The sequence below is a fragment of the Hyla sarda genome, chromosome 3 (genome assembly GCF_029499605.1).
Source record: "Hyla sarda isolate aHylSar1 chromosome 3, aHylSar1.hap1, whole genome shotgun sequence".
Lineage (NCBI taxonomy): Eukaryota > Metazoa > Chordata > Amphibia > Anura > Hylidae > Hyla > Hyla sarda.
The window spans coordinates 286672368-286697148 of NC_079191.1; the positions used below are offsets into that span (position 1 = coordinate 286672368).

Sequence of the window (24781 nt, forward strand, 5' to 3'; positions counted from 1 at the left end):
AGTGCCAGCAGTACTCATTCAGCCCAGGCCATGACATTACGACCATCAAGCTTCACTGTGGGCAAGGCACATTTGTCTTTTTTCTCCTCATCTGGTTGCCTCCACACACTCCTGAGACCATCTGAACCAAATAATTGTATCTTGGTCCCATCAGACCACAGGACATTGTTGTAGTAATCCATGCCCTTAGTCTGCTTGTCTTCAGCAAACTAAATGCAGACATTCTTGTGCTTCTTCTTTAGAAGAGGCTTTTTCCTAGGATGCAGCAATGCTGGCTGCACTCATACATCTATTTCTCAAAGACAACCTCTGGATGTGACACTAAGCATGTGTACCCAACTTTATCGACCATGGCAAGGCCTGTTCTGAGTGGAACCTGCCCTGTTAAACCCTTCTATAGCTTAGTTTCAGGGTTTTAGCAATCTTCTTAAAGGAGTAGTCTCATGAAAATAACTAATCCCCTATCCACAGAATTGGGGATAGGTTTTAGATCTTGTGGAGTCTGAGCCCTGGGCCCCCCGCAGTTTCCTGTTTAGGGACCTGGTTTTTCCCTGGAGTGGTGCATCACGACCCCCACCTGAAGCGGGGACTGCCACACGCTCTCCATATATCGCTATGGAAGAGCTGAAGATAACCGAACGGCTCTCCCACAGAGATATATGTAGTGGGCTTTGTGGCCCCTGATTTGGACGGGGGTAGTGACGCTCCGCTTCAGGGGGGAGCTGGGTCCCCTTACAGGAGATCTCGGGGGTCCCCAGCACTCTGACTCCCCAAGATCTAATACGTATTAAGTATTTTTTACCCTAAGTCAGCCGTCAATGGGAGTTATGCAAATTGTGGAGCTTCCCTGTTTTGTCTTTTTCCGGCTTTCTCGGCCACCTCTAGCTGATGCAAACAGGCCAGAGGAGGAACCTGGATGTAGCAAGGTGGGACAACCCTTTTAAGTTTCAGTAAATCCTAATATAATGGCACATCATGCTCTTCATACACAAAAGCTTTACCCTCTTTCCTAACTCCTTAAGGACACACGGTGTAAATGTACAGGCTACAGCGAGTAACTTTGCACATAGCCCCATACATTTACGGCACAAATATAAAGTGAGTGCAGGACTTGCGTTTGCTAAATAGCATGTGAGTTCTGGCTGCTATCAGCAGCCAGGGTTTCACAGATAATGGTGGACATCAGCAATCACGCCATTTACCCTATAGAAGGAGGGAAGAAAACAAAGAAAAATGCGGGGCACTCTCTGGCTTAGTAGATTAGATATTTGATGGTTTAAAAGAAAAGAGAATGGAAAAAACCACACCACCACACCTGTGCGGTGGCACTGACCTCCAGGAGTTGTGCGATGAGTAAGGCACAACTCTGTCGTGATATGTGGTGGGCTGTTACAGCTTGCTGCTTGGTGCCCCCTTGTCCGTTGTCCCCAAGAAGGGGTCATGGAAAAGAAAATGAAGGGAATAGAAGCACAGAAAATGCGGGGGGGGGGGGGGGGGTCTGTCTCCCAAGCGCTACTGTGTAAATAAGTAAGGATACTAATGGATACACAGTATTCTTTTATTTTATTCGTACGTAAAAGGTACAACTAGACAACGAGTTTCAGTGTTTTCTCAGGCCTTCCTCAGGTCCACAACAATAATTTTGTGGTGTCCTGCTCGTGGGTTCCTGTGTATAGGTGGCCATTTACCCTATAGATGCTGTGATCAATGCTGATTATCTATAGTGAAACCGAAGTTCCAATCGGACCCCCGCTGTACAATTGCAGGGTCTGATAAGCACAAATGGCTGCCGGTGTACCTTCTCCCAGTGTGCAGGATGGCCGAGCTTCTTGTCCAGCCTGGAGAGCCATTTGATATAACATAGTACTGACTAGCACATAGCAATCTAATGATTGCTATTAAAAGTCCCCTATGGAAAGTTAAAGGGGTACTCCAGGGGAAAACATTATTATTATTTTTTTTTAATCAACTGTTGCCAGAAAGTTAAACAGATTTGTAAATTACTTATATTAAAAAATATTTACCCTTCCAGTACTTTTTAGCAGCTGTATGCTACAGGGGAAATTATTTTCTTTTTGAATTTCTTTTTTGTCTTTTCCACAATGCTCTCTGCTGACACCTGATACCCGTATCAGGAATTGTCCAGAGCAGGAGAAAATCCCCATTGCAAACCTATGCTGCTCTGGACAGTTCCTGACATGGACAGAGACGTCAGCAGAGAGCACTGTGGACGAGACAAAAAAGAAATTCAAAAAGAAAAGAATTTCCTCTGTAGCCTAGAGCTGCTAAAAAGTACTGGAAGGGTAAAGCCGTCATATAGATCTGTAGAGGGGGGGGGGGGGGGAAGTTATGCCTCTTAGAATGCGAGGAGGAAAAAATTAAAATGCTAAAATGAAATGTGTCCCTTAGACCAAAATAGGCAGTGTCTTTAAGGGGTTAAATGTGGCTAGGACACATTTGTGCATGAAACAGGGTCTTGACAAATTTTAGATGGTAGAAAATGATCATACACTTTTCATAATTTCCCCATGAGTTTTTTGCAGTGTTTCAGAGTAAATCATGGTTTGTTGTAATGACGTCCTCTGATTTAATATCTGAAGATGTGTAAAGAAATAATAAAGTCTGTTATGTACAGATTACTTTTAGAGAGATTCTAACTTGGAAATGACTTCTGCATCAATGCATGGCAAAAGCTTGTGAGAAGAATTGTTAACTTTGCAGGATTTAGTCATTAGAAAACAGACAAGCTCTATCTGTTCCTTCACAGGTTGACTTCCTGTTGTCACAGTGTCCCTAATAAGTAACTGCGATTTTCTTTATACTTTTTTTTATTGAATACACTATTAACAGAGCCAATGTGAAGGAAGAATAGCCTGCCTTCTTGGGGGCTAGTGAGGTGTCAGCAGAAACTGTGGGAACAAATAACATTCACACAAGGCAGCATTTTATAACATTAGGACCGCTATCCATCTTTTAGTACATTCAAGGTTTTGACTAATAAAGGGCTTTTTACAATTCCCAGCAGAGTCCAGCTTAATTCCCTACAGTGCCTCAGGGATCTGAAATTCATTACTTTGTACAAATAAAAAAAAGGAAAAAAATGAAAGTGTAAAAAGCATAATCAGTGTTCTTATAACTGGCCCACATGAGTGAGGGTTAAGGGTTCTGTACCAACATATGATGCTTTAACCCTGACTTGAATCCACAGAGATTTTACTTTTATCAACCCCTTAAAGACTCAGGGTTTTTTCATTTTTGCAGTATTTTTTTCCTCCTAAGGTTTTCAACTTTCCACATACAGACTTATATGAAGGCTTGTTTTTTGTGCCACCAATTTACTTTGTAATGACATTGTTTCGCCACAAAATCTACAGCTAAACAAAAAAAAATATATATTTGTGGGGCAAAAATGAAAAACTTCCCACTATTTTGTAACTTTTGGGGGCTTCCGCTTCTACAAAGTGAACTTTTTGGCAAAAATGACACATTGGCCCTCATTTATTAAGAGTGTGTGGTTTTTACTAGCGTGAAATGTTGTTTCAGACTTGCAGGATTCCTCTCTATTTACTATGGGAATTCACAAATTTACAAGTCAGGAACATTTTCTTACCAGCTTTTTCTAGGTGGTAATTTCCAGCCATTTATTCACAGGATTTTTTTGTGAAATCAATTGTAAATAGGTCGGGGTTTGAAAGTGCGCCCCTTTTTGGGCTGAAGATGCCCTCTTTGTGACAGACCACGCTCCTTTTCCAGATTTTCACAATGCAATGTCAGGTTTGTCAGATTTTCCTGGCGCAGACATGTCGCGCCAAAATAACTTAGAATAACCCAACAAAAACGAGTCTGTTTCAGCTTTATAAATGAGGGCCATTATTGTCATTTTATAGGTCAATACAATTATAACGATACCCAAATGATATAGGTTTTATTTTGTTTTACTACTTTAAAAAAATTACTCCGCAATATTACAGCAGGACCTAATAGATGTACTAAGATAAGAGAGGCCCCTGCCTGCTATGACAACCCCCCAGCACCCCACAATCATGTCATGGGGTAAAGAGGCAGTACAGGTGACAAATGGCTTCTTTCTCCCTCTGTCTAACCACTTAGATTTTGTGGTTGCAGTTATCTTTGATCCTGGCTGTTAGGCTAGGATTCCACTTGGTTTTCTTTCCTGCATTTTTTTCACAGAAAAAAACGCCAGTGCAATTTCCTGCGTCTGATTTTTTTTTCTGGCGTTTTTGCATTTGAGTGGAAATTGCATTTTTGGTCCCTTTGGCGTTGTTTTCAAAATTTGTTGGGTACCAATAAAAAAAAAAAAAAAAAGGAATTAAAAAGGAGAAAAAAAGGATGTAGTAGGGATGGGAAAGATGCATTTAAAATTAATTTTTAATAAAGTGTTTGTGTGTTTCACTTTTTCTTCTTTATTACATTTTTTTTTAGCTAGCACTACTAATCCCAGCATGGAACAGACTGTTCCATGATGGGAGTAGTAGTACCTGTGCTAATAGACATATCGCCCAATGTAATCGTCCATAATATAGCATAGATGTGGAGAGGCTCTATACAGCGCTTGCATCTCTGCACTATACTCTAGGTGTCCTTATGTAATGACATAACGTATTTAACCCTTAAATGTATGGTGCAACCAAAAAAATATTATTTGTGTGGCAAAATTGAAAAGAAAACAGGAATTTTGCTAATTTTGGAAGGTTTTGTTTTCACGATGTACAATTTACATTAAAAAGGACATGTTTTCTTTATTCTGTGGTTCAATACGAATAAATTGATACCCATGATTACATATTTTTCTATTATTGTACCGCTTTAAAAAAAAAACCAAATTAATATGTTTTAAATCCCTCTATTTTGATGACCTATAACTTTTCATTTTTTCGTATAAGTGGTGGTATGAGGTCTAATTTTATGTGCCATGAGTAGAGATGAGCGAAGTTACAGTGATTTGATTCGTCACAAACCTCGCGGCTCGGCGTTTGTTGACTTTAGCCTGCATAAATTAGTTCAGCTTTCAGATGCTCCGGTGGGATGGAAAAGGAAGATACAGTCCTAGGAGCCGATAACGATAACCTATGAACTTTCAGGCCGATAGCCGATAACTTATACCGATATTCTGTGCATTTTAATTCCCCCTCCCCCCCTTGGTAAATCCTTGGTAAAATGAGAATGCGTGTGTGTGCGGGTATACCCTGATAAACCGTTTCTGACCTCGCAGAAGCCGCTGCAGATCAATGGTTTAAAGCGGGCGCTTTAAATCAATGAACTGCAATGGCTTTTGCGGTGCCAGAGGCCGCCACTGCCGCCCGCTTCTCTCCCCCTGCCTGTCCTGAGTCCAACCACCACCGCTGCCCGATTGCCTCCCCCTGCTTATCCTCTGGCCAGAGACCGCCGCTGCCCCGTTGCCTCCCCCATCCCCGGTTTTATAATTACCTGTTCCCGGTGTCTGCGCTACTCCTGGCTCCTGCGGCGTCCTGTTGCTGTGCGCTGCGCAATGATGAGTGACGTTCTCAACGCGAAGTCACCGTCAGCGGCCCGGCGCACACTGACAGCTCAGGATGCCACCGGAGTCAGAAGTAGCGCGGACGCCGGGAACAGGTCATATTAAAACCAGGGATAGGGAGGCAAAGGTGCAGCGGCGGTGGTCTCTGGCCAAAGGATAGGCAGGGGGAGGCAATCAGGCAGCGGTGGTGGTTGGACTCAGGATCCCAGGACAGGCAGGGGGAGAGAAGCGAGCAGCGGTCCCTGGCCCTGCAAAAGCCGCTGCAGTTCATTGATTTAAAGCACCCGCATTATCGGCAAGGTAATTGCCGATACCCATAACTCGTGAATATCGGCCGATAATATCAGCCAAACCAATAATCGGTCGATCCCTAATGCATGCTAAAGTCAGCAACTGTCGAGCCGAGAAGTTCGTGACCAATCGAATTACTGTAACTTTGCTCATCTCTAGCCATGAGCTGTACTTTTTATTGATACCACATTTGTGTATATAAAACTTTTAATAAATTTTTTATACATTTTTTGAAGTGTGATGTGACAAAAAATCAGCAATTTTTTATTTTATTTTTTTTAAGTTTACGCTGTTCACATGCGGGGTAATTAACATTATATTTTGATCGTTTGGATATTTACGTACGCGATACCAATTATGTTTATTTATTTTTATGCTTTTTGGGGGTAAAGCGGAAAAAAATAACATATTAGCTTTTAACTGGGGGAGGGGATTTTTCAAAAAATGTATTATTTTTTAATATATTTTTTTTTACTTTTTTTTTACACTTTTTATGTCCCCATAGGGGACTATTTATTGCAACAGTTTGATTGCTAATACTGTTCAGTGCTATGCTCAATCTCAGACCAGAGCAGACGAGGGAGACAGACTGAAGCAGGTGAGGGGACCTCCATCCGCCATTACAGATGATCGGATCCCTGCGACAGCGCTGCAAGTGATCTGATCATCTATTTTTCTGACCTCACAGCCGCAGATGCCATGATCTGTATTTGATCATGGCATCTGAGGGGTTAATGGCGGAGATCGGCATGATCGCTGATGTCCGTCATTACTGGCGGGTCCCCGGCTGCCGATAACAGTTGGGACCTGCCGCGCATGACGCGAGCACCAGTCCGGTGCTCACAGTCATGTCCATGACATAAATGTGCGTTATGGTGCGTTAAGTACCACTGCACCATGAATTACATTTATATCCGATGTCGTTAAGGGGTTAAAGGACATTCAAATTGTGAGAACTAAAATTCTTTGGTCTGATGAAACCAAAAAAAAGCTTTTTGGCCTTAGTTCTAAGTGTCCTATCTGGAGAAAACCAGGCTCTGCCTGTTACCTACCCAAAACCATTCCTACAGTAAAGCATGGTGGTGGCAGAATAGAAGCCCTGCCAGAAAGTTAAACAAATCTGTAAATTACTTCTATAAAAAAATATTTGTCCTTATAGTACATGTTAACAGCTGTATGCGAAATTCTTTTCTTTTTGAATTTCTTTTTTGTTTTGTCCTCGGTGCTCTCTGCTGACATTTGATACCCATATCAGGAACTGTCCAGAGCAGGAAAAAATCCCCATAGCAAACCTTTGCTGCTCTGGACAGTTCCTGACATGGACAGAGGTGTCAGCAGAGAGCACTGGACAAGACAAAAAAGAAATTCAAAAAGAAAAGAATTTCCTCTGTAGCATACAGCTGTTTATAAGTACTAGAAGGATTAAAAAAATTTTATAGAAGTAATTTACAAATCTATAGAGCAAAGTAGGAAAATAGTCAGCTCACCCGGCCACCGCACGGCAATATAATCCTCCAAGGATATGAAGAAAGCAGGTAGATGCCAGCGATTAAGAAACTTCACTTTTATTGGAACCATGGAGAGACTTCAATGAGACAAACATTTGAAATTCCAGGAATCAGCGCCAAGCATGACGCGTTTCAGGTCATGTGACCTTTCATTAGATGCATGGTGCCGGGAAGAGCCGGTACCCACAGGCCCAGAGCGTCAAAAATGGCGCTCCTGGGCCTAGGCGGTAACAGGCTGACGTTATTTAGGCTGGGGAGGGCCAGTAACAATGGTCCTCGCCCACCCTGGTCAGGCTGTTACTGTTTGGTTGGTATCTGGCTGAGAATAAAAATAGGGGGGACCCTATGCGGGTTTTTTTAAAATAAATAATTAAATATAAAAAATAAAAAAAAAACACATAGGGTCCCGCCTATTTTTATTCTCAGCCAAATACCAACCAAACAGTAACAGCCTGACGTTACCAGGATGGGCGAGGATCATTGTTACTGGCCCTCCCCAGCCTAAATAACACCAGCCTGTTACCGCCTAGGCCCAGGAGCGCAATTTTTAACACTCCGGGCCTGTTGTTACTGGCTCTTCCCGGCACCCCTGTGGTGTTGGGTACCGGGATAATAATTGGGGGTTAGCGCTAGCTGTTTTTGTGGCTAACGCTAAGCCCGGCTTAGTAATGGACTTCCACTACTAAGCCTGTCCAGTAAGTAAAAAAAAAAAAAAAACAGGTTTAAAAAAAAAAACATTTATTACAAAAAAACACTCCCCCACAAGCCCTCGTTAACCATTTTATTAACATCAAGCAAAGAAAAACGCTGGTCGTCGAAGTAGTCCACCGAATCCGAAGGAGTCCACAGGATACACGGATCTGTAGAAGAAGTAACAAAAAAAAATGAGTAAGTACATTTAGGGAGAAAAAACAGTTTAAAATAAACACACACACACACACACACACATATATATATATATATATATATATATATATATATATATGCAAATTTTTTTTCAAAGCTGCATAGTGGTGCTCTGTAGTCATTATTTGGTTTTTGCTTATGTGTGCTAAAAAAAATGGTATTTAAAAGTGATTTCTTAGTTTTTGTTCATGTAAGCCAAATTTATCAACCCCCTGTGATAGTATGATAAATATGTCATACATAAGCAAAAAAATAGCAAGAAAAAAATTACTACAGAACTTGCTTACCAAAGCAACGATGATAAATGTTGCCGCATATTGTAAGCTTATTGTAACGTCTCAACGGGTGTGGACCCGCTTTGCCACTTACCGGTTTGGCTTTGGGACAAACTTGTGAGTGGAGTCTTAGTATCTATCTGGTTTTCACCCTTTATCCTGCTCCGGGTGTGGAAGCTGGTCTTAGATGCAGGGAGATACCAGGTCGCTACAGAGTGGTCCCGATGAATTGGTAGCTGGTCTAGCAGGCCGGAAGATCCTTAATGGAAAAGACCTGTGTTTGCAGGTGGGTGGGGCTGGCTGAGGCTGGGTGGAGTAGCACAGCTGCAGGGCCTGTAGAAGCTGACCAGGCAGATGGTGTAGCAGAGCTGGAGCAGGGAATAGCAGAGCTGAGTAGCACAGGTATTGGTGGTGTTTTTAGCTCAATAGCAGGTAAAGGCGTAGTCTAGCAGTCAGAGGTCTGTAACAGGGTACCTTCATGCGAGTATTCTGTGAAGACAGCCAGACCTTGTCACCAGGGGAAAACAAGGGAGGTTGTCTGCATCTAGTGTCTGCATTTTTCTTCATACGAGACACTGCCTGCGAGATAGCGTTCTTGGTCTTACTCCAGATGTTGAGAAAGTTTCTGAAAGAAAAATTGACAGCTGGAAGTATAGAGTTCACAGATAATGGCAAGGGAACACGTGGATGAAGGCCATACACAATATAGGAAGGAGACGAGCCTGTAGATTCTCCGGTATGACTGTTATAAGAAAACTCTGCCCAAGGCAGAAGACAAGCCCAATCATCATGAGGTGCTGAAACATAGTGTTACGGATAATTCTCCAAGATCTGATTTACATGCTCCACTTGTCCATTAGTCTGTGGATGGTAACTGGAAGAGAAATCCAATGTGATATCCAGAAGTCCACAGAGAGCTTGCCAGAATCGGGAAGTGCACTGTACTCCACGATCAGACACAATATGTAGAGGAAGACCGTGAAAGCAGAAGATATGCTCAACAAATAGACAAGCCAGTCGACAAGCAGAGGGCAATCCAGGAAGCGGAACAAAGTGTGCTATCTTGGAAAATCGGTCCACTACTACCCAGATTGCAGAAGGTCATTGCAATGTGTTGCCAGGGGGCTTCTGGAATGGGTAGTGGTTGTAACAAATCGGTGGGCTTGGTTCTGGAGACCTTGTTGCAGGCACAGGTGGTACAGGCGGAGACAAATTCTCGGGCATCCTTAGACAGAGCAGGCCACCAGTAGTGACGGGACCGCAAGTCAAGGGTCTTACGCTCCCCAGGATGACCAGCAAATTGGAACAATGTCACCAGGAAAGTGCTCTCCTCCTCTTGGCAAGCGGAACAAAGATCTTTCCTGGAGGAATATCCTTCTGCTGTACAGAAGCCACAGAGACCAGACGAGAAGGATCCATGATGTGTTGTGGTTCCTCGATATTGTCCTCCAGATCAAAGGAACGGGAGAGTGCATCTGCCTTCACATTCTTGTCTGCCGGTCTGAAATGCAGAAGAAAATTGAACCTGGCAACGAAGAGCTCCAGTCGAGCCTGCTGAGGGTTAAGACGGTGTGCATACTGCAGATATGTGAGGTTCTTGTGATCAGTGTATATTACCACTGGATGCATTGCCCCCTCCAGGAGATATCTCCATTCTTCCAAGGCCATCTTAATGGCTAGCTCTTTTGCAGCAGAACAGCACCAGCGCCAATTGAAGAAGCATCCACTTCAAGGAAGAACTTTTTGGAGGTATCTGGATGATGAAGAATCGGAGAAGTGGCAAAACAGTCTTTCAGATGCTGAAAAGCAGATTCGGCCTCAGGGGTCCACTTCTTGGCATCCACCCCTTTTTTTTTTTATCAATGCAGAAGTAGGAGCAGTGAGAGATGAAAAGTTTGGAATAAACTGCCTATAGAAGTTGGCAAATCCCAGAAATCTTTGAATGGCATGAAGTCCCTGTGGACGAGGCCAATTCTGGACAGCAGACACCGTGTCAGGATCAATTTGCGGACCAGTGCTGGAGACAATGTATCCCAGGAAGGGTAAGGAGGATTGTTCGAAGACGCACTTTTCTAGCTTCTCATATAGTCCATTTTCCCTCAATCGCTGTAGAACAAGACACACTTGTTTACAGTGGGTGGTCACATCAAAGGAGTAGACCAGGATGGCGTACAGATGGACCACCACACATTCGTACAGCAGATGCCGGTAGATGTCATTCACAAACTCCTGGAATACTGCAGGAGCCTTACACAGGCCGAAGAGCATGGCCAGATATTCATAGTGGGCGTCATGGGTATTGATTGCCGTCTTCCACTCGTCGCCTTCACGGATGCGAATCAGGTTATATGCTCCACGCAAACCTGAGCGCCTCGAATACGGTCAAACAATTCAGAGATCAACGGCAGAGGATACTTGTTTTTCACAGTTATCTTATTCAGTCCATGATGGTCTATACATGGACGCAGAGACCCATTCTTCTTTGGCACAAAAAGAAGCCAGCTCCAGCCGGAGAAGTGGACTTCCCCCTAGGATAAGCCCCCTCTGAAGGTTTTCCTTTATATACTCTGACATTGCCTGTGTCTCAGGCACGGATAGTGGGTATACTCTACCACGAGGAGGAGAAGTCCCAGGTAGCAGTTCAATCGGGCAGGCATAGGGCCGATGGGGTGGAAGAGTCTCAGCCTCAGACCAGTCAGATTTGCAGACAGCAGAGGAGGAGATGCAGGACGGACTTCAGATAGGAAGGTGGAATGACACTGAGGTCCCAAGAGAATGTTCTTTGTGTTCCAATCAATAACTGGAACATGTAGATGTAGCCAGGGCAATCCCAATAGCACAGGATCAGTGGAATCAGGCAGGACATAGAAGACAATCTCCTCATAGTGAAGCACCCCAACTTGCTAGTTGATTGGGATAGTCGCACACTGTATAGGTTTTGGCAGATGTAGTCCATTTACTATGGTGGCAATTATTGGCTTTGCCAGATGGGTGGTAGGTATCTGGTACTGAGTCACTAGAGCTAGACTCAAGAAATTCCCAGCGGCGCCGGAATCCAGGAAAGCAGATACACGAACACTGGACTTGCCAAAAGACAGGACCACTGGAACCAGCAGTTTGAGAGAATTGTTATTTTCGCCTAGGGTCACTTCTCCATATGAACCTAGGTGCTGAAGTTTTTTTTCGCCTTCTGGTGGTAGACGGACTATGTGACCTTTTCCGCCACAGTTAAGACAGAGGTTTTCTGCTCGACGTCTTTGACGCTCCAAATCTTTGAGCTTCAGATGTTCCACCTGCATTGGCTCCTCTGGTGGTATCGCAGGAACAGTCTGAACAGGTTTCTGAAACACTGGAGCAAGTCTTGGTGTTCTCTTCACTTTGGCGGCTTGAGAAAACTGCTCCCGGAAATGTACATCAATGCGTTTCACCAATGTGACTAAGGCATCCAGGGAGACGGGATTATCCCTTCCAGCTAATTAATCCTTAATTCAGTCACTGAGACCTTCCCAGAATAAGTCTTGCTGTGCCTCATCATTCCAAGACAATTCTGCAGCCAAAGTGCGGAACTGGATTGCATACTGTCCCACGGTCATGGAACCTTGTCTGAGGCGGAGGAGAGCTGAGGCAGCAGACAAGACACGGCCTGGTTCTTAAAACACAGTGCAAAAGACAGCTAGGAAAGTCTGGAGGTTTGCAGTCTCTGGCCCACTTGACTCCCATAAAAGATTTGCCCAGGTTAGAGCTTCTCCAGAGAGCAGGGTAATAATGAAGGCTACTTCAGCTTGCTCGGACTGGAACTTGTCGCCATGTAGCTCGAAGTGGATCAGGCACTGATTCAGGAATTCTCTGCAAGTCTTGGGATTGCCACTTTAGCGAGGAGGCAAAGGCAACTGGACAGCAGAAATGCCTTGTTGTGAACACGTTGCAACTGGTGTCACAGGAGTTGCTGGGACCTATGGTACAGCTAGAACAGGTGTAGGTAAAGCATCCAGTCGAGCTGAACTGGCATTCAGACACTGCAGCAGAACATCTTGTCGTTTGCTTTGGCGTTGAAGCTCCTGATATAAATCTTGTGTTACGGGTTTGGACCTGCTAGTGGGGTCCATGTCCTGAGCAAACTGTAACACCCCAACGGGTGTGGACCCACTGGGCCACTTAAAAGTTTGCCTTTGGGCCAAACTTGTGAGCGGAGTCTAAGTATCTCCCTGGTTTTCACCCTTTATCCCGCTCCGCGTGCGGAAGCTGGTCTTAGCTGCAGGGAGATACCGGGTCGCTACACAAGAGTGGTCCCGGTGAAGTGGCAGCTGGCCTAGAAGGCTTGAAGATCCTTAATGTAAAGGACCTGTGTATGCAGGTGGGTGGGGCTGGCTGAGGCTGGGTGGAGTAGCTCAGCACAGCAGCAGGCTGACCAGGCAGATGGTGTAGCAGAGCTGGAGCAGGGAATACCAGAGCTGAGTAGCACAGCTGCTGGTGGTGTTTTTAGTTCAATAGCAGGTAAAGGCGTAGTCTAGCAGTCCGAGGTCTAAACCAGGAGAGACAGAAAGTACCAGGGGTCAGGCAAGAGATGGAGTCACAAAACAGGCAGAAATCTGGAACGCTGAATCAGCAGAGAATCAGCAGAACCTTCGCTATGGAAAACCACAATATTGCTCAGCATGGAAGGCAGGGTGGAGTGTCCTTAAATAGTTACTGCTGATCAGGGATTGGATAGGGAGTGTAATCAGAGGCGCGCACAAACCCTTAAAGAGACAGGGTTCGTCCGGCCCCTACTAGATGCACCAGATACAGATGCTGAATGAGTCCGTGGCGTAGTCACATTCTGGAGCCTGCAATGAGGAGGAGGAGCTGAGCGAGCTGTTTGACCAACGTAGGCAGAAGTAGATGGTACACTAACCGCCGTTGTTACACTTATTCACACAATAAAGTATCCCTGGTTGTGGGTAGATGCCTGCCGGTGTTAATATGCTCACGGAGGCATGGGCAGACCCAGTGGCTTTTTTCAAGCATGCCAAAAATTATCCCTTTTTCTGTGGATGTTGGGTTGTGTAGATGTAGGCCTGGCTTGGAAGTAGGGTGATGGTGGATTGGTGTTACTAATAGTATCCAGCATACAGCAGATGGTAGCTGACTGATGTTACTAGTGTACAGCATGAGATGGTGGAGTTATTTCAATTGCATACAGCAGGAGATGGCAGATCAGTTATCATGTGATATGTTGATGTCCCTGACATAATCTCACCACCCTCTGCCCGTCCTGCTTATTCCGCCCGCCCTGCTTATTCCGCCCGCCCAAAAAAACATGCTTTCACCGGTTTTCATGCTATTTACTGGTAAAAGCTTGAGTGTTCGCAGAGCTGCAAAAATCATAAAGTTCGGGTCAAATTTGTCTCGCTCATCTCTAATCATAATCTAGTAAAGAATTACATTTTGAAACCTGGTATTAGAAGTGACATATACTAACAAGGATTTTGATCACATGACAGCAGCTGAAGTATCTATTCATGATACCTCCATTGTGAGGTAAAACCATATAGCTTGACTGTAATTACTTTCATAGAGTTGTGGGCTGTCTGGACTGAGAGGAATGTGCAGATTCTTCATTGTGCAGATAGTGCTTTAATTATACAGTATTACCTATAATTAATTCATGACTGCGTTCAATTAAAAGCAAGATGCTTAACATAATGCATCATTCATTTACTGCAGCATCTAGTCTGCTGTCTCGTGTTTTTCTTTATAAAACAATTCATATTAATGAAATATCCTATGGAAATGGACATTGGCTGCACTAAAGTACAGTACTCATTTGTTGTCTCTTTCAGTAATAAACATGACTAATTTTATGGTTTGTGATGGTAGAATGAATGCATGCCCTGGTTATTTTCCTACTACAGTATTTACAAGTATGAAAAACAAAGGTTAAGGTAGCCGTGTCTACATAAATTCATGTTGAGTCTGCAGTTTGTTAGTTTTGAAAACTTTAGTAAGGATTCTTTACATTGGTATTAATGCCAGTGTTTTTAGTCATTTTGACACAGCACAGTTTATAAAGCTTTATTTGCTGTCAATAGTCTTGAACCACAGGGGCCTAGTAGGTAAGGAAGCCCACTGCCAGCCTAAAGACGACATCTTACTTCTTATTACAGGGATGCTCCATCAAAAATATATATTTTTTAATATGCTCAGCCTGCCTGCTTAAACGGAAAAAAAGCACAAACTTGTACTTACTTCCCTCGGATCCCTGTAGCCTCCGTTATCGCAGCGCCCTTTCTCTCTGCTGCAATATGACAAATTTTACTGGGGGTCAATTTGTTGCATTGCCGCTAAGCATATTACTTGGTGAGGCAGGACTTTGCTGGGGCCAGTGATTGGTTGACAATAATATGTATTGAACTCAGCACTAGGAACTACAGTATGACAGAGACCAAATGCTACAATAAAGGAGGATACAGGGGACCAAGGGTGATAAGTACAATTTTGTTTTTTAACACCTTGAAGACACAGAGTGTACAGGTACGACCTGGTTGGGGCTGAGGAGTAAGAAGCGCGCTCAAAGGCTGAGCATGCCTTATACTGGATGCGAACAGCAGCTGAAATTGCCGCTGCCTGCATTAACCCTTATGATGCCATGATCAAATTTGATTGCGACTTCTAAATTGTTAAAATATATTTGCCAGCTAGCTCAGTAGGCAGGTTGGGACCACCATGGTGCAATTGTGGGGTTACCATCAGCTGACATAGCAGCCAGAGAGCCCTAATCTGCCTCTTTGATGTCGGATCATCAATCTGTTTTTTTAAGCTGCTTGGCCAGGCTGGAGCACCAAGAACACTGATCAATACTGTGCTATAGCATAACATTGAACAGTGTTTGCAATTAAATTATTGTGAGTTATAGTCCCATATGTGTCTCTTCTGTGAACAAGTACATCGTCTAATAAGAGTTTAACTCTTCCACTTCTTCAATTTTTCAAATAAAATAATAAACATAAACATATTTTCTATTAACACGTGTGGAAATGTCCAAACTATTTAAATATAATGTTAAAAGGGTATCCCAGGATTTTTTTTTTATTTGAATATGGTACAGGGGCTGTAAAGTTAGTCTAAAGTGTGTGTGACGGTTTTCTCACAATTCTTATGTGATTTTCACCCCAATATTTATTTTTAACAGCATACAAAATGACTGTTGTCTCAGATTTTTCCCAGGTTGCAATGCGGCCGAGACCTGACTCACTCGTCAGCTGATGACTGGGAGCCTGTCTGCTTCAATGGGTGGAGGGATCGCTTGGTGGGAGAGAGATCAATCTGCAACTAATGCAACAGCTGTAGGCACCCTGATTGAAAACCACATGTCTTTGAATTAATGCAGTTCATTTATGTTTCAATGGGTGGGGTGGCTGATGTGTGGGAGGGAGGAAAATGGAATTATGAGATTTGTAGTCAAAAAAAGGAAAATCAAACAGGAAATACCAGTTCACAAAAAGCTAGCCACAGTATTATAGTAATCTCACAACATAGCCATTTAGCCCCAAGACATGAGCAGATCCTTCCTAATCATGTCCATTACTGCCTGCCAGGTACGTACTAAAATCACCTTATGGTGGATAACACCTTTTTTTTTTTAATTCGTTTTATTGAACAGGGAATAAAGGCATTAACAGAACAAAAAAAGGTAACCAAACTCGGCTCCGCACAAGCCACAAAGTAAGAAAATTTCCCACGCAGGGGAGTACATCAGCACCTACATATAATCAACAGAATAATATGACAGATTATGGGCATATTCGTTCATAACCAGATGAACCAGTATGAAAATCACAAACATGAGTATAACCCATATACCATACAAGTAATAACAGTGCGTATTGTAACATCAAATAATACTTCTTCCCAGGGGGGAACCAGCTATCAAGAGAGAACGGGGGAAGGAGGCAGAGGAACAAAGTAGGGGGGGAAGTAAAGGAGGGGGGGAGGCACACAGACGAGAGACAACCGGAGAGACGGTTCACACGCCAGGGGGGAGAAGAAGACGCAGTGATAGGAGACATCACAAATTAGACACCAGGGGAAGGGGACATGAGAAGGGGAGGAAGAGAGGGCAGAGCAGAGGTATAGGGAGGCAATCCAGTCTCGCCCAACTATATCACATGTATAACATGGGACCGTGACCTACATCAGTAGAATATACAGTCTAAAACTAGAGTCGTGTTAGCAAAGCATCCCTGGAGGAGCGAAATTCAGTGGCAGAGAACAGGGTATCGGCGGAGGAACACCAGACACCCCACACATGAGTGAATTTACCCGGGCAGTTCCTGTTTTTATATACCATACGTTCATACGGTAGCATAGTATTTATCAACTTTATCCATGCAGACTATGTGGGAGGCCTGGGATCCATCCACCTCAGTGCAATGGCTTTACGAGCCATAAAGAGGGAACCACGTAGCATTATCCTAGTATAATGCGGCCAGTGCTCTTCATCCATCACCCCAAACAAGCAAAGAAGAGGTTCTTGTGGTACCGGTCTATCCAATAGTGAGGACATAAAGGACAGAACCTCCACCCAGAAGGAACTAATATAAGGGCATGACCAAATGAGATGCCAAAAGTCAGCTCTAGGAGAGTTACATCTATGACACCAGTCGTTGAGTGTCCTACCCATACGAAACAACCTAATAGGTGTTAAATAACAATTATGTATAATGTATAGTTGGGTAATTTTGTTATTAGCCGCAGGGGACACTAGAGTGTGAGATATCTGAATATCTTGCCAGTGTTCCTCTGTAAGACCTGGAATATGAAGAGGCGACCGATTGTGTTTCCGTTCAAGTATGTGGGAATAAAGGGCTGAGATCAGACCACTAGGGCCCTGGGATTTTAAGACCCCAATCAGTGGGTAATGAGAAATTTTGGTGACAGACGGAGGGAATTGGGTCATGAGAGCATGACGCAACTGCAGGTATTTATAAAAAGATGTCCTAGGTAAGTCAAACGTGTCCTGTAACTGTGCAAAAGAGAGGAGTTCATTGTCAGAGTAGATATGTCCAAGTTCCCTAATCCCATGAGCTTTTCAGAAAGTCGGGTCCAAGTCAGTCGTCAGTTCAGTCAAGTAAGTAGCATCCCAGAAAGGCAGGTCTACTGCTACGTCAGTAAAAGAACATAGTTGCTTAACTGTCCTCCACACCTGGGAGGCCAAGCGGTGTGAGGGCAGTAACCGTTGACCCCCAGTAGACGGAGCGTCCAACCATGCTCTCATATGAGTCTGATGGATATACGAGGCCAAGTGATGTTCAGAATTGGGGAGCGGTTCCGCTCGAACCCAGGATCGGAGCAACCTCAGCTGGCCAGCTAGATAATACACATGAAAGTCCGGGAGGGCATAGCCCGCCCGAGCCTTCATGCGCTGAAGGGTAGTCAATTTCAGCTTGGAACGTGAAGTACCCCATATAAAGGGGGGGAGAAGAGAATGTAAAGACTTAAAGAAGGACGTCGGGATAGGGGAAGCTGCGTGCTCTAGAACATACAAGCATTTAGGGAGTATAATCATTTTAAGTAAATTAATCCGGCCAGGGACCGAGAGAGGCAAAGAACTCCAAACCCTGAGCTTGTCTTTAATCATGGCCATAAGAGGATAGGAGTTTAACATATAGTCATTAGACATGTCCCTGTGAACAATAATGCCCAGGTACTTAAACCGTTCGACCACCTGAAGGCCCGCAAAAACAGCGGGCCACCCAGGGGGCCGGAGGGGAAGCACGAAGGACTTGGACCAGTTAATCCTTAGTCCAGAAAAGTTGCCAAACCTATCTATGATCGCAATGGCCACAGGAAGAGAGGACCGCGGCTCATCCAAGAAGAGTACCATATCGTCGGCGTACAAACCAATGCGGTCCTCCCTACCCCCATATGCAATACCTTTAACCCCAGGGTCCTGTCTCAATAGTATAGCCAAAGGTTCCGCCGCGACCGCATACAGCAGTGGGGAGAGGGGACAACCCTGTCGAGTGCCCCTCCCTAAAGCAAAAAAGGGTGAACAAATCCCATTCACACTAACCTGGGCTCTAGGATTTGTATATAGTATCTGAATCCAGCGAATGAACCTAGCTCCGAAACCAAAATGGTGTAATACAGTCAGGAGATAAGGCCATTCAACTGAATCAAAGGCCTTGGCCGCGTCCAGCGAGGCCAAGGCCCAATCCATATCCAGAGCTGTACCTAACTGCACCGCTGTCTGTATAAAGCCAGATTGATCTTCATGTATAATAGTGCGGATCATCTTGTTCAAACGTAAAGCTAGGATTTTATTAAGGATTTTATAGTCTACGTTGAGCAACGAGATAGGTCTATAAGACCCACAATCCAACGGGTCCTTGTCAGGTTTCAGGAGAACCACAATAGTGGCCTCACGTAAGGAGTCCGGCAAGGACCCGGTGACATACGCCTCCTCGTACATAGACTGTAAGCTCCGAGCAATCTGGGGGAGATATTTGACATACACCTCCAGAGGAAGACCGTCCGGTCCGGCCGCCTTGCCCTTAGTCATACTAGCAACTGCCTCTTCTATGTCATCAACTGTAATGTCCCTGTCTAAATCAGTCCTGTCCTCCTCCGCCAGTTTGGGGAAAGTAATGTGGGAGAGAAAGTCAGTCAGTTCGTCAGTCGAGTACGTCGCCCTAGTATTATACAAGTCACCATAAAACTCAGCGAATCTAGCAGCTATATCGTCAGACTTTATGAGAACTGTGCCAGTCGGTGAAAGAACCCTAAGGACAGATGGAGGGGCCCTGTCCTGTCTAACGAGATGAGCTAACAGTTTGCCAGACTGGTTGCCATGCTCGAAGTAGAACTGCCTGGAAAAGAACAGTTTACGATTCATTCTCTCTGTGAGATGGAGCATATAATCTCTGCCTGCAGCAAGCCAAGCCTCCTTATGGGCATCAGTGGAGTCCTCCACATATCTGGCTTCCAGTCTGGCGCACTGCGCGGCCAGTTCCTCCTCCCTCATAGTAGCCTCCCTTTTCAGATAGGATATAGAGGATCTAAGACATCCCCGTAGGTATGCCTTAAGAGTGTCCCACAAGGTCCCAGAGTCAGTGTCTGCGTCATGAGAGCCCAAAAATACCTGCAGTTGGTCGGGGATCCGATCAACCGGATCCAACAGGCGCAACCAGAAAGGGTGCACTTTCCATCTCCTATGGGGGGAAATAGAATGTAAAAGAATAGTTAGCAACATAGGGTAGTGGTCCGAAATAGCTCTAACACCATAGGAGATATCTGATACCAATCCTGCCAAGGCCGGGGTCCCATATGCATGGTCAATACGGGATAAAGAGTTGCGTCCTATGGTAAAACATGAGTATACTCTCGCTGTGGGGTGACGTGATCTGTATAAATCCAACCATCCCACTTCCTGCATTAAGGCCGAAAAAGGGCCAGAACTCCCATGAAGGGAGCCCTGTAAACCCAAATGACGGTCCAACGCAGCATCTTGAAGCAAATTAAAGTCACCCATACATAAACATTTGACACCCGGGTATGCAGCAGCGAAACTAAATGCTATGTGGAAGACCTCCATAGTAGCCGGAGGGGGGTTGTATATGCCTAGAATCACAATAGGATCATTATTTATATATGCATGAACAAAAACATATCTACCCTGTGAATCAATTTTAGTAGTGATGGGTTCCCATCTAAGGGAACGGTGGACAAGCAGGGAGACACCCCGTGAGAAGGACGTGTGGCAGGAGTGAGCCTGCCACTGAACCCACGGCCTTCCCAGGAGGTGACACCGAGATGGGACTAAATGCGTTTCTTGGAGACACAGAACAGATGGCTGAAACTTTCGTACATGCGAAAATATAAGAACTCGCTTTTTAGGAGCCCCCATACCCCGGACATTCCATGACATCACCTGATAGTTAGCCATCATTAGGAAGAAACAATATTAAGCACACTTCCCCCTCCTCCCCCCCTAAACAGCACAGATTCCAGAGTCCCCCTGAGACATAAAGTAGAAAAAGAAAAAAAAAAAAAAGAAAAGGTCGTGCGGACCCAAAAGAAAATAAAATAAAAAAACATAACGCAAAAACAAAAGAGAGAACATAACCAAGAGAACTGAAGTCCCATTCTCCTCCGAGAGGGGTTAAACAGAACACAGTCCAGCAATCAGCAAGTCCTGTGGTCCGGTAAAAGTACCAGTGCACTGATGGTATTAGGTGGCTCTATATACGGGGATGAACCCGAGATGTTGGAAGGTAAACGGTCCCTCACCCCACCACAGGTCAGTGTCAAAACATCCCACCAACAACCGACCAGCAGGATACCTCCAACAACGAGCAGTTAAGACATATAACTTGTAGAGCAAATAGGCAAATACTTAAGCATTCAGGCGCGACGAGGCTCCTCTCCTCCTGCGCAGCCAGTCCAGGGCCTCCGCTGGATCATTAAAGAACAGTGCCCGGTCACCCTCTGCAATTCTCAAACGGGCTGGATAGGCCATAGAATACGGAACCTGCAATTCACGTAGCCTTGCTTTCACTGTGGCAAATGTAGCCCTTTTCTTCTGTAGCTCGGCGGAGAAGTCCGGAAAGAAGGACACCTTCGCATTTTCAAATGTAATCTCCCCAAGTTGTTGTGCTTGGCGTAGTAGTAGATCCCGATCATTAAAGTTCAATATGCGTGCCAGGAACGGTCTCGGCGGTGCTCCAGGCGGCGGTGCCCGTGCCGGGACCCGGTGCGCCCTCTCCACAGTGAATGCGATGGAAAATGGAGCATTGGGGAACAGGTCACGGAACCAGCGCTCCGCAAACATAGCCGGGGCCTGACCTTCCGCCCTCTCCGGGAGCCCGATAATGCGCACGTTATTCCGTCTCAACCTGTTCTCCAGGTCGTCGTTTTTCTGTCGGCAAAGAGTAAGTTGGGTCTCCATGGCGGATATAGAGGCGGGGACGGGTGACACAGTATCTTCCAAGGTGGATATGCGGTCTTCGGCCTGGATCAGGCGGCTACGCACATTCTGCAGATCGTGACGCAGCAGACCCACATCCACCTTCACCTCCTCCAGCTTTCCAGTGAGGGTCGTTTGGCAAGATGCGATCGCCTGAAGGAGTTGATCCGACACCTGCTTCAAGGTAAGTACTGTCTCCAGCTCCGCTGACTCCTCTACCCCAGGAGGGCCTTCCTCCAACTCCGGCTCAGCTGCTGCACATACCGCCTCGCCGGCGCCATCTTGGCCAGGGCCTCTTGCAAACTCCTGTAGCCGCTCCACTGCCGACTTGTCCCGAGTCCGGTTCTGGTCAGTCCGGTTAGTTCGCACCATGATGCTGTATCACCCCCGTGGCAGGTGAGAGGGTCAGGAGTTCGGTCAGGATAATAAATCTCGGGTTCCAAGCGGGAGCTACCGCTACATGCGACCGCTCAGTCCGCTGTCTTGTGGATAACACCTTTAATGGAATGGTGGATGAGTTGAACGAAAAGATACCAAAGTCCAGAATTGCTTATTTTTAAACGTAAAATGCATTGCATAGCAATGAAACTGCCTAAAACTGCTTTATTGCACTTTTTACCCCCATTTGATGGTCTTTTGTGCTACAAAAACCACACTAATGTGTTTTTGGACATGGTTCTCCTGGAATGCATTACTTGAGTAATGCTTTAAATGAAAGCCAACTTTATTGGCATTTTAATGTCTGATCTGAAGTCCTTTTGATCCTACTCTGCTGTTGATGACCGCACCAGCAGCATTTAAATTTTTCCTTTGGAAAGTTTATACCTTCCATCTTCTGCATTTCCGCCATCAAGTCCCAGTAGCATCTGGGAAACACCTTTGACTAAAATGCTATAACGTGTTGTAGCTCATCCACACGACCAACCCGGGGGTGCAGGATACAAAGGCTAAGTCTATTACCCCTCATATTAAATAGGTTTTCAGTACGTGAAGCCCACTGTTGTTTTTTATAGTGCTATTCGTCCACTAACTTTGTCTAATCTTGTATCAAGCGGCTCTCTGTTTCATTGAAGTATCCCCTGGGTGAGCTACAGTAAATTATGTTTCAATATGTGAGCATCTTATGTTGGTGATAATATAAATATATATATATATATATATATATAAAAAAAACCAAAAACAGGCGCAGCACTCTCAAAAAAATTTTTTTGAGAGTGCTGCGCCTGTTTTTGGTTTTTGTCTATGGAGGACCTTGATCAAGTCTTTTTTTGGACGCTGGCACCACCATTGTTTGCTGGATTGGATAAGTAGTGCTGCATTATTTTGGGACTTTATATATATATATATATATATATATATATATAAAATATAAAAAACAGGTAGTTTCAAAATATAAACACACTTTCATTTTGTTTTAGATGCTTTGAATATCCGTAATCGGCAAGTAATATGCACCACCCTTAAAGTACTTCAGCACCTGGTTGTCTCTGCTGAAATGGTGGGTGAAGCTCTCGTACCGTACTACCGCCAGATTCTCCCAATTCTCAACATCTTCAAAAACATAAACGGTAGGTCTGTTCTGCTTTAAATATGGATTATAAATTGCTCTTTAATATTTTTTTTTTCCAAAACCCTAACTGTACTTTTTCTTGCAAATTGATTTCATTTATTTTAGAGTAAAAAGAATCATGGGGTATGGTAACAATGCTTAGTTAATATATTTCAGCAGCTAAATACAAATCCATTTGGAGATCAGCTACCACATTTCCCAGTGCTGGGATGTAATAAAATTACTTTTTAATTTCTGACACAGCTCACGTACAGCTTATTAAACAAAGTAGAGAAGCACTGAAGCCATTGTATAATCTTCTAATAATTACATTTTAGAGTTCTGTAGCTGGCTTATGACAAGATGAGTGCATTTTGTTGTCATCTCATGTGCTATAAACATGAGCTTATAATTTGGATGAGCTCTTAAAACAACCAAATTCCAATTGACAGCCATTGTTACTGGTTCATTTCATTCATAACCAGACTTAAGTGATAATGGCAGTTTCTTCATGTCGGTAACAAAGAAAACTTGTTACTTTAACTGTATTAACAGCTCGGTATTCCACATTCTATTTAGCACACAGTCACCATGGATTCTTTCCCCAGAACTTCTGATAGAATCAATTACTGCTAATTTAACTGTTCACTTTCTTCTGTGTGATGTAATACATGTAAAATGGAAGGCAATTTCTTATATAATACTCCACCAATCTGTCTCTTTATTGTAAGTAGAAAAAAAAGTCAAAATGAAAAATGAGCTTGATGCCTGAATGTGCTATATTAAGCAGAACTGTTTTCTTCTGTACCATCTTGACTAGCTTTATTGCATGAGGCCTCCAGTAATAAATACTAAATGATACAATTTGTTGTGATATGTTAAGAGTGTAGTGCCTAAAATGTAAAGGATATCATTGTTAAAGAGTACCTGTCATCAAACCATATTTTCTAAACTAACTCAGATTATATTCCCTAACTACTCCTAACACTCCTCCTGCCCTTATTATTTTTTCCTAAGCTTTAAAAAGCTCTGTATCACACCTTTCACCTTGCTCACATTGTGTGAGCTATTGGCAGGAAAAAGTGGGTGTTCCCCAACAGGTGCAATGTCATTGAAGCCTGCGAGAGCTTTGACTCGCCATGCCCCGTACGCACTTCCTGAGTTTGGTCTCCTGCAAGGCCGGGAGGAGACCAAACTAACTGTTTGACTTTCGCAGGGAACAGAACAGAGCCACCTAGTTGCCGTTTTTTCAATTATATTAAAAACATATAAAGGTTGAGAATATTAACATTAAGTAAATAGCAAAGTGTCTTATAATTACATAAGTAACAATATATTAAAAGTTTAGTTTGGTAACAGGTACTCTTTTAGTACAGGGGTGTGGAAATTTAAAAAAAAAATACTTGTCCAAGGGACTAAAGCGGAACACAATCTACTTGTCCCTCAAGAAAATCCACTTGTCCTGGCAGATAAAATAATTTCCACCAAAATAGTCTGATCCCCCCCCACTAGACCACCAGGGATGGATATAAGATCCTTTAGACACTGCTGACAGCGGTGATCTAATGGTTTAATAGGTGATCGCAGCATGCCAGGATATTAGAGGCGGGAGAGCTGTGGCTCCTCTTACGCCTGAGACAAGCCCAAAAAAGTCTAGATGTAACTTTTTGATCACCATAAAAAATTTCTCATATGAAGTGACCAAAAATGAACAATTCTGGACTATTTTTTACATTTACACCGTTCACCGTACGGTTTCATTAACATAATATTTTAATAGTCTGGACA

The 24781-nt window shown here is 44.1% G+C and overlaps 1 protein-coding gene and 1 long non-coding RNA gene across 5 annotated transcripts in view; one reads left to right on the forward strand and one right to left on the reverse strand.

The window, feature by feature from the left end:
- The window catches only part of PACRG (parkin coregulated), a 634469-nt gene that overhangs the window by 349246 nt on the left and 260442 nt on the right, over nt 1-24781 (forward strand). For all 4 annotated transcript variants that reach the window (XM_056566798.1, XM_056566800.1, XM_056566799.1 and 1 more), the window contains one exon: nt 22863-23012. In XM_056566798.1, coding sequence (XP_056422773.1) covers nt 22863-23012 — 150 coding nt within the window. The remainder of the gene's footprint in view (nt 1-22862; nt 23013-24781) is intronic.
- The window catches only part of LOC130362404 (uncharacterized), a 52611-nt gene continuing 35903 nt past the window's right edge, over nt 8074-24781 (reverse strand). Inside the window, exon 3 of the long non-coding RNA XR_008891402.1 lies at nt 8074-8177. This is a non-coding gene — a long non-coding RNA (uncharacterized LOC130362404). The remainder of the gene's footprint in view (nt 8178-24781) is intronic.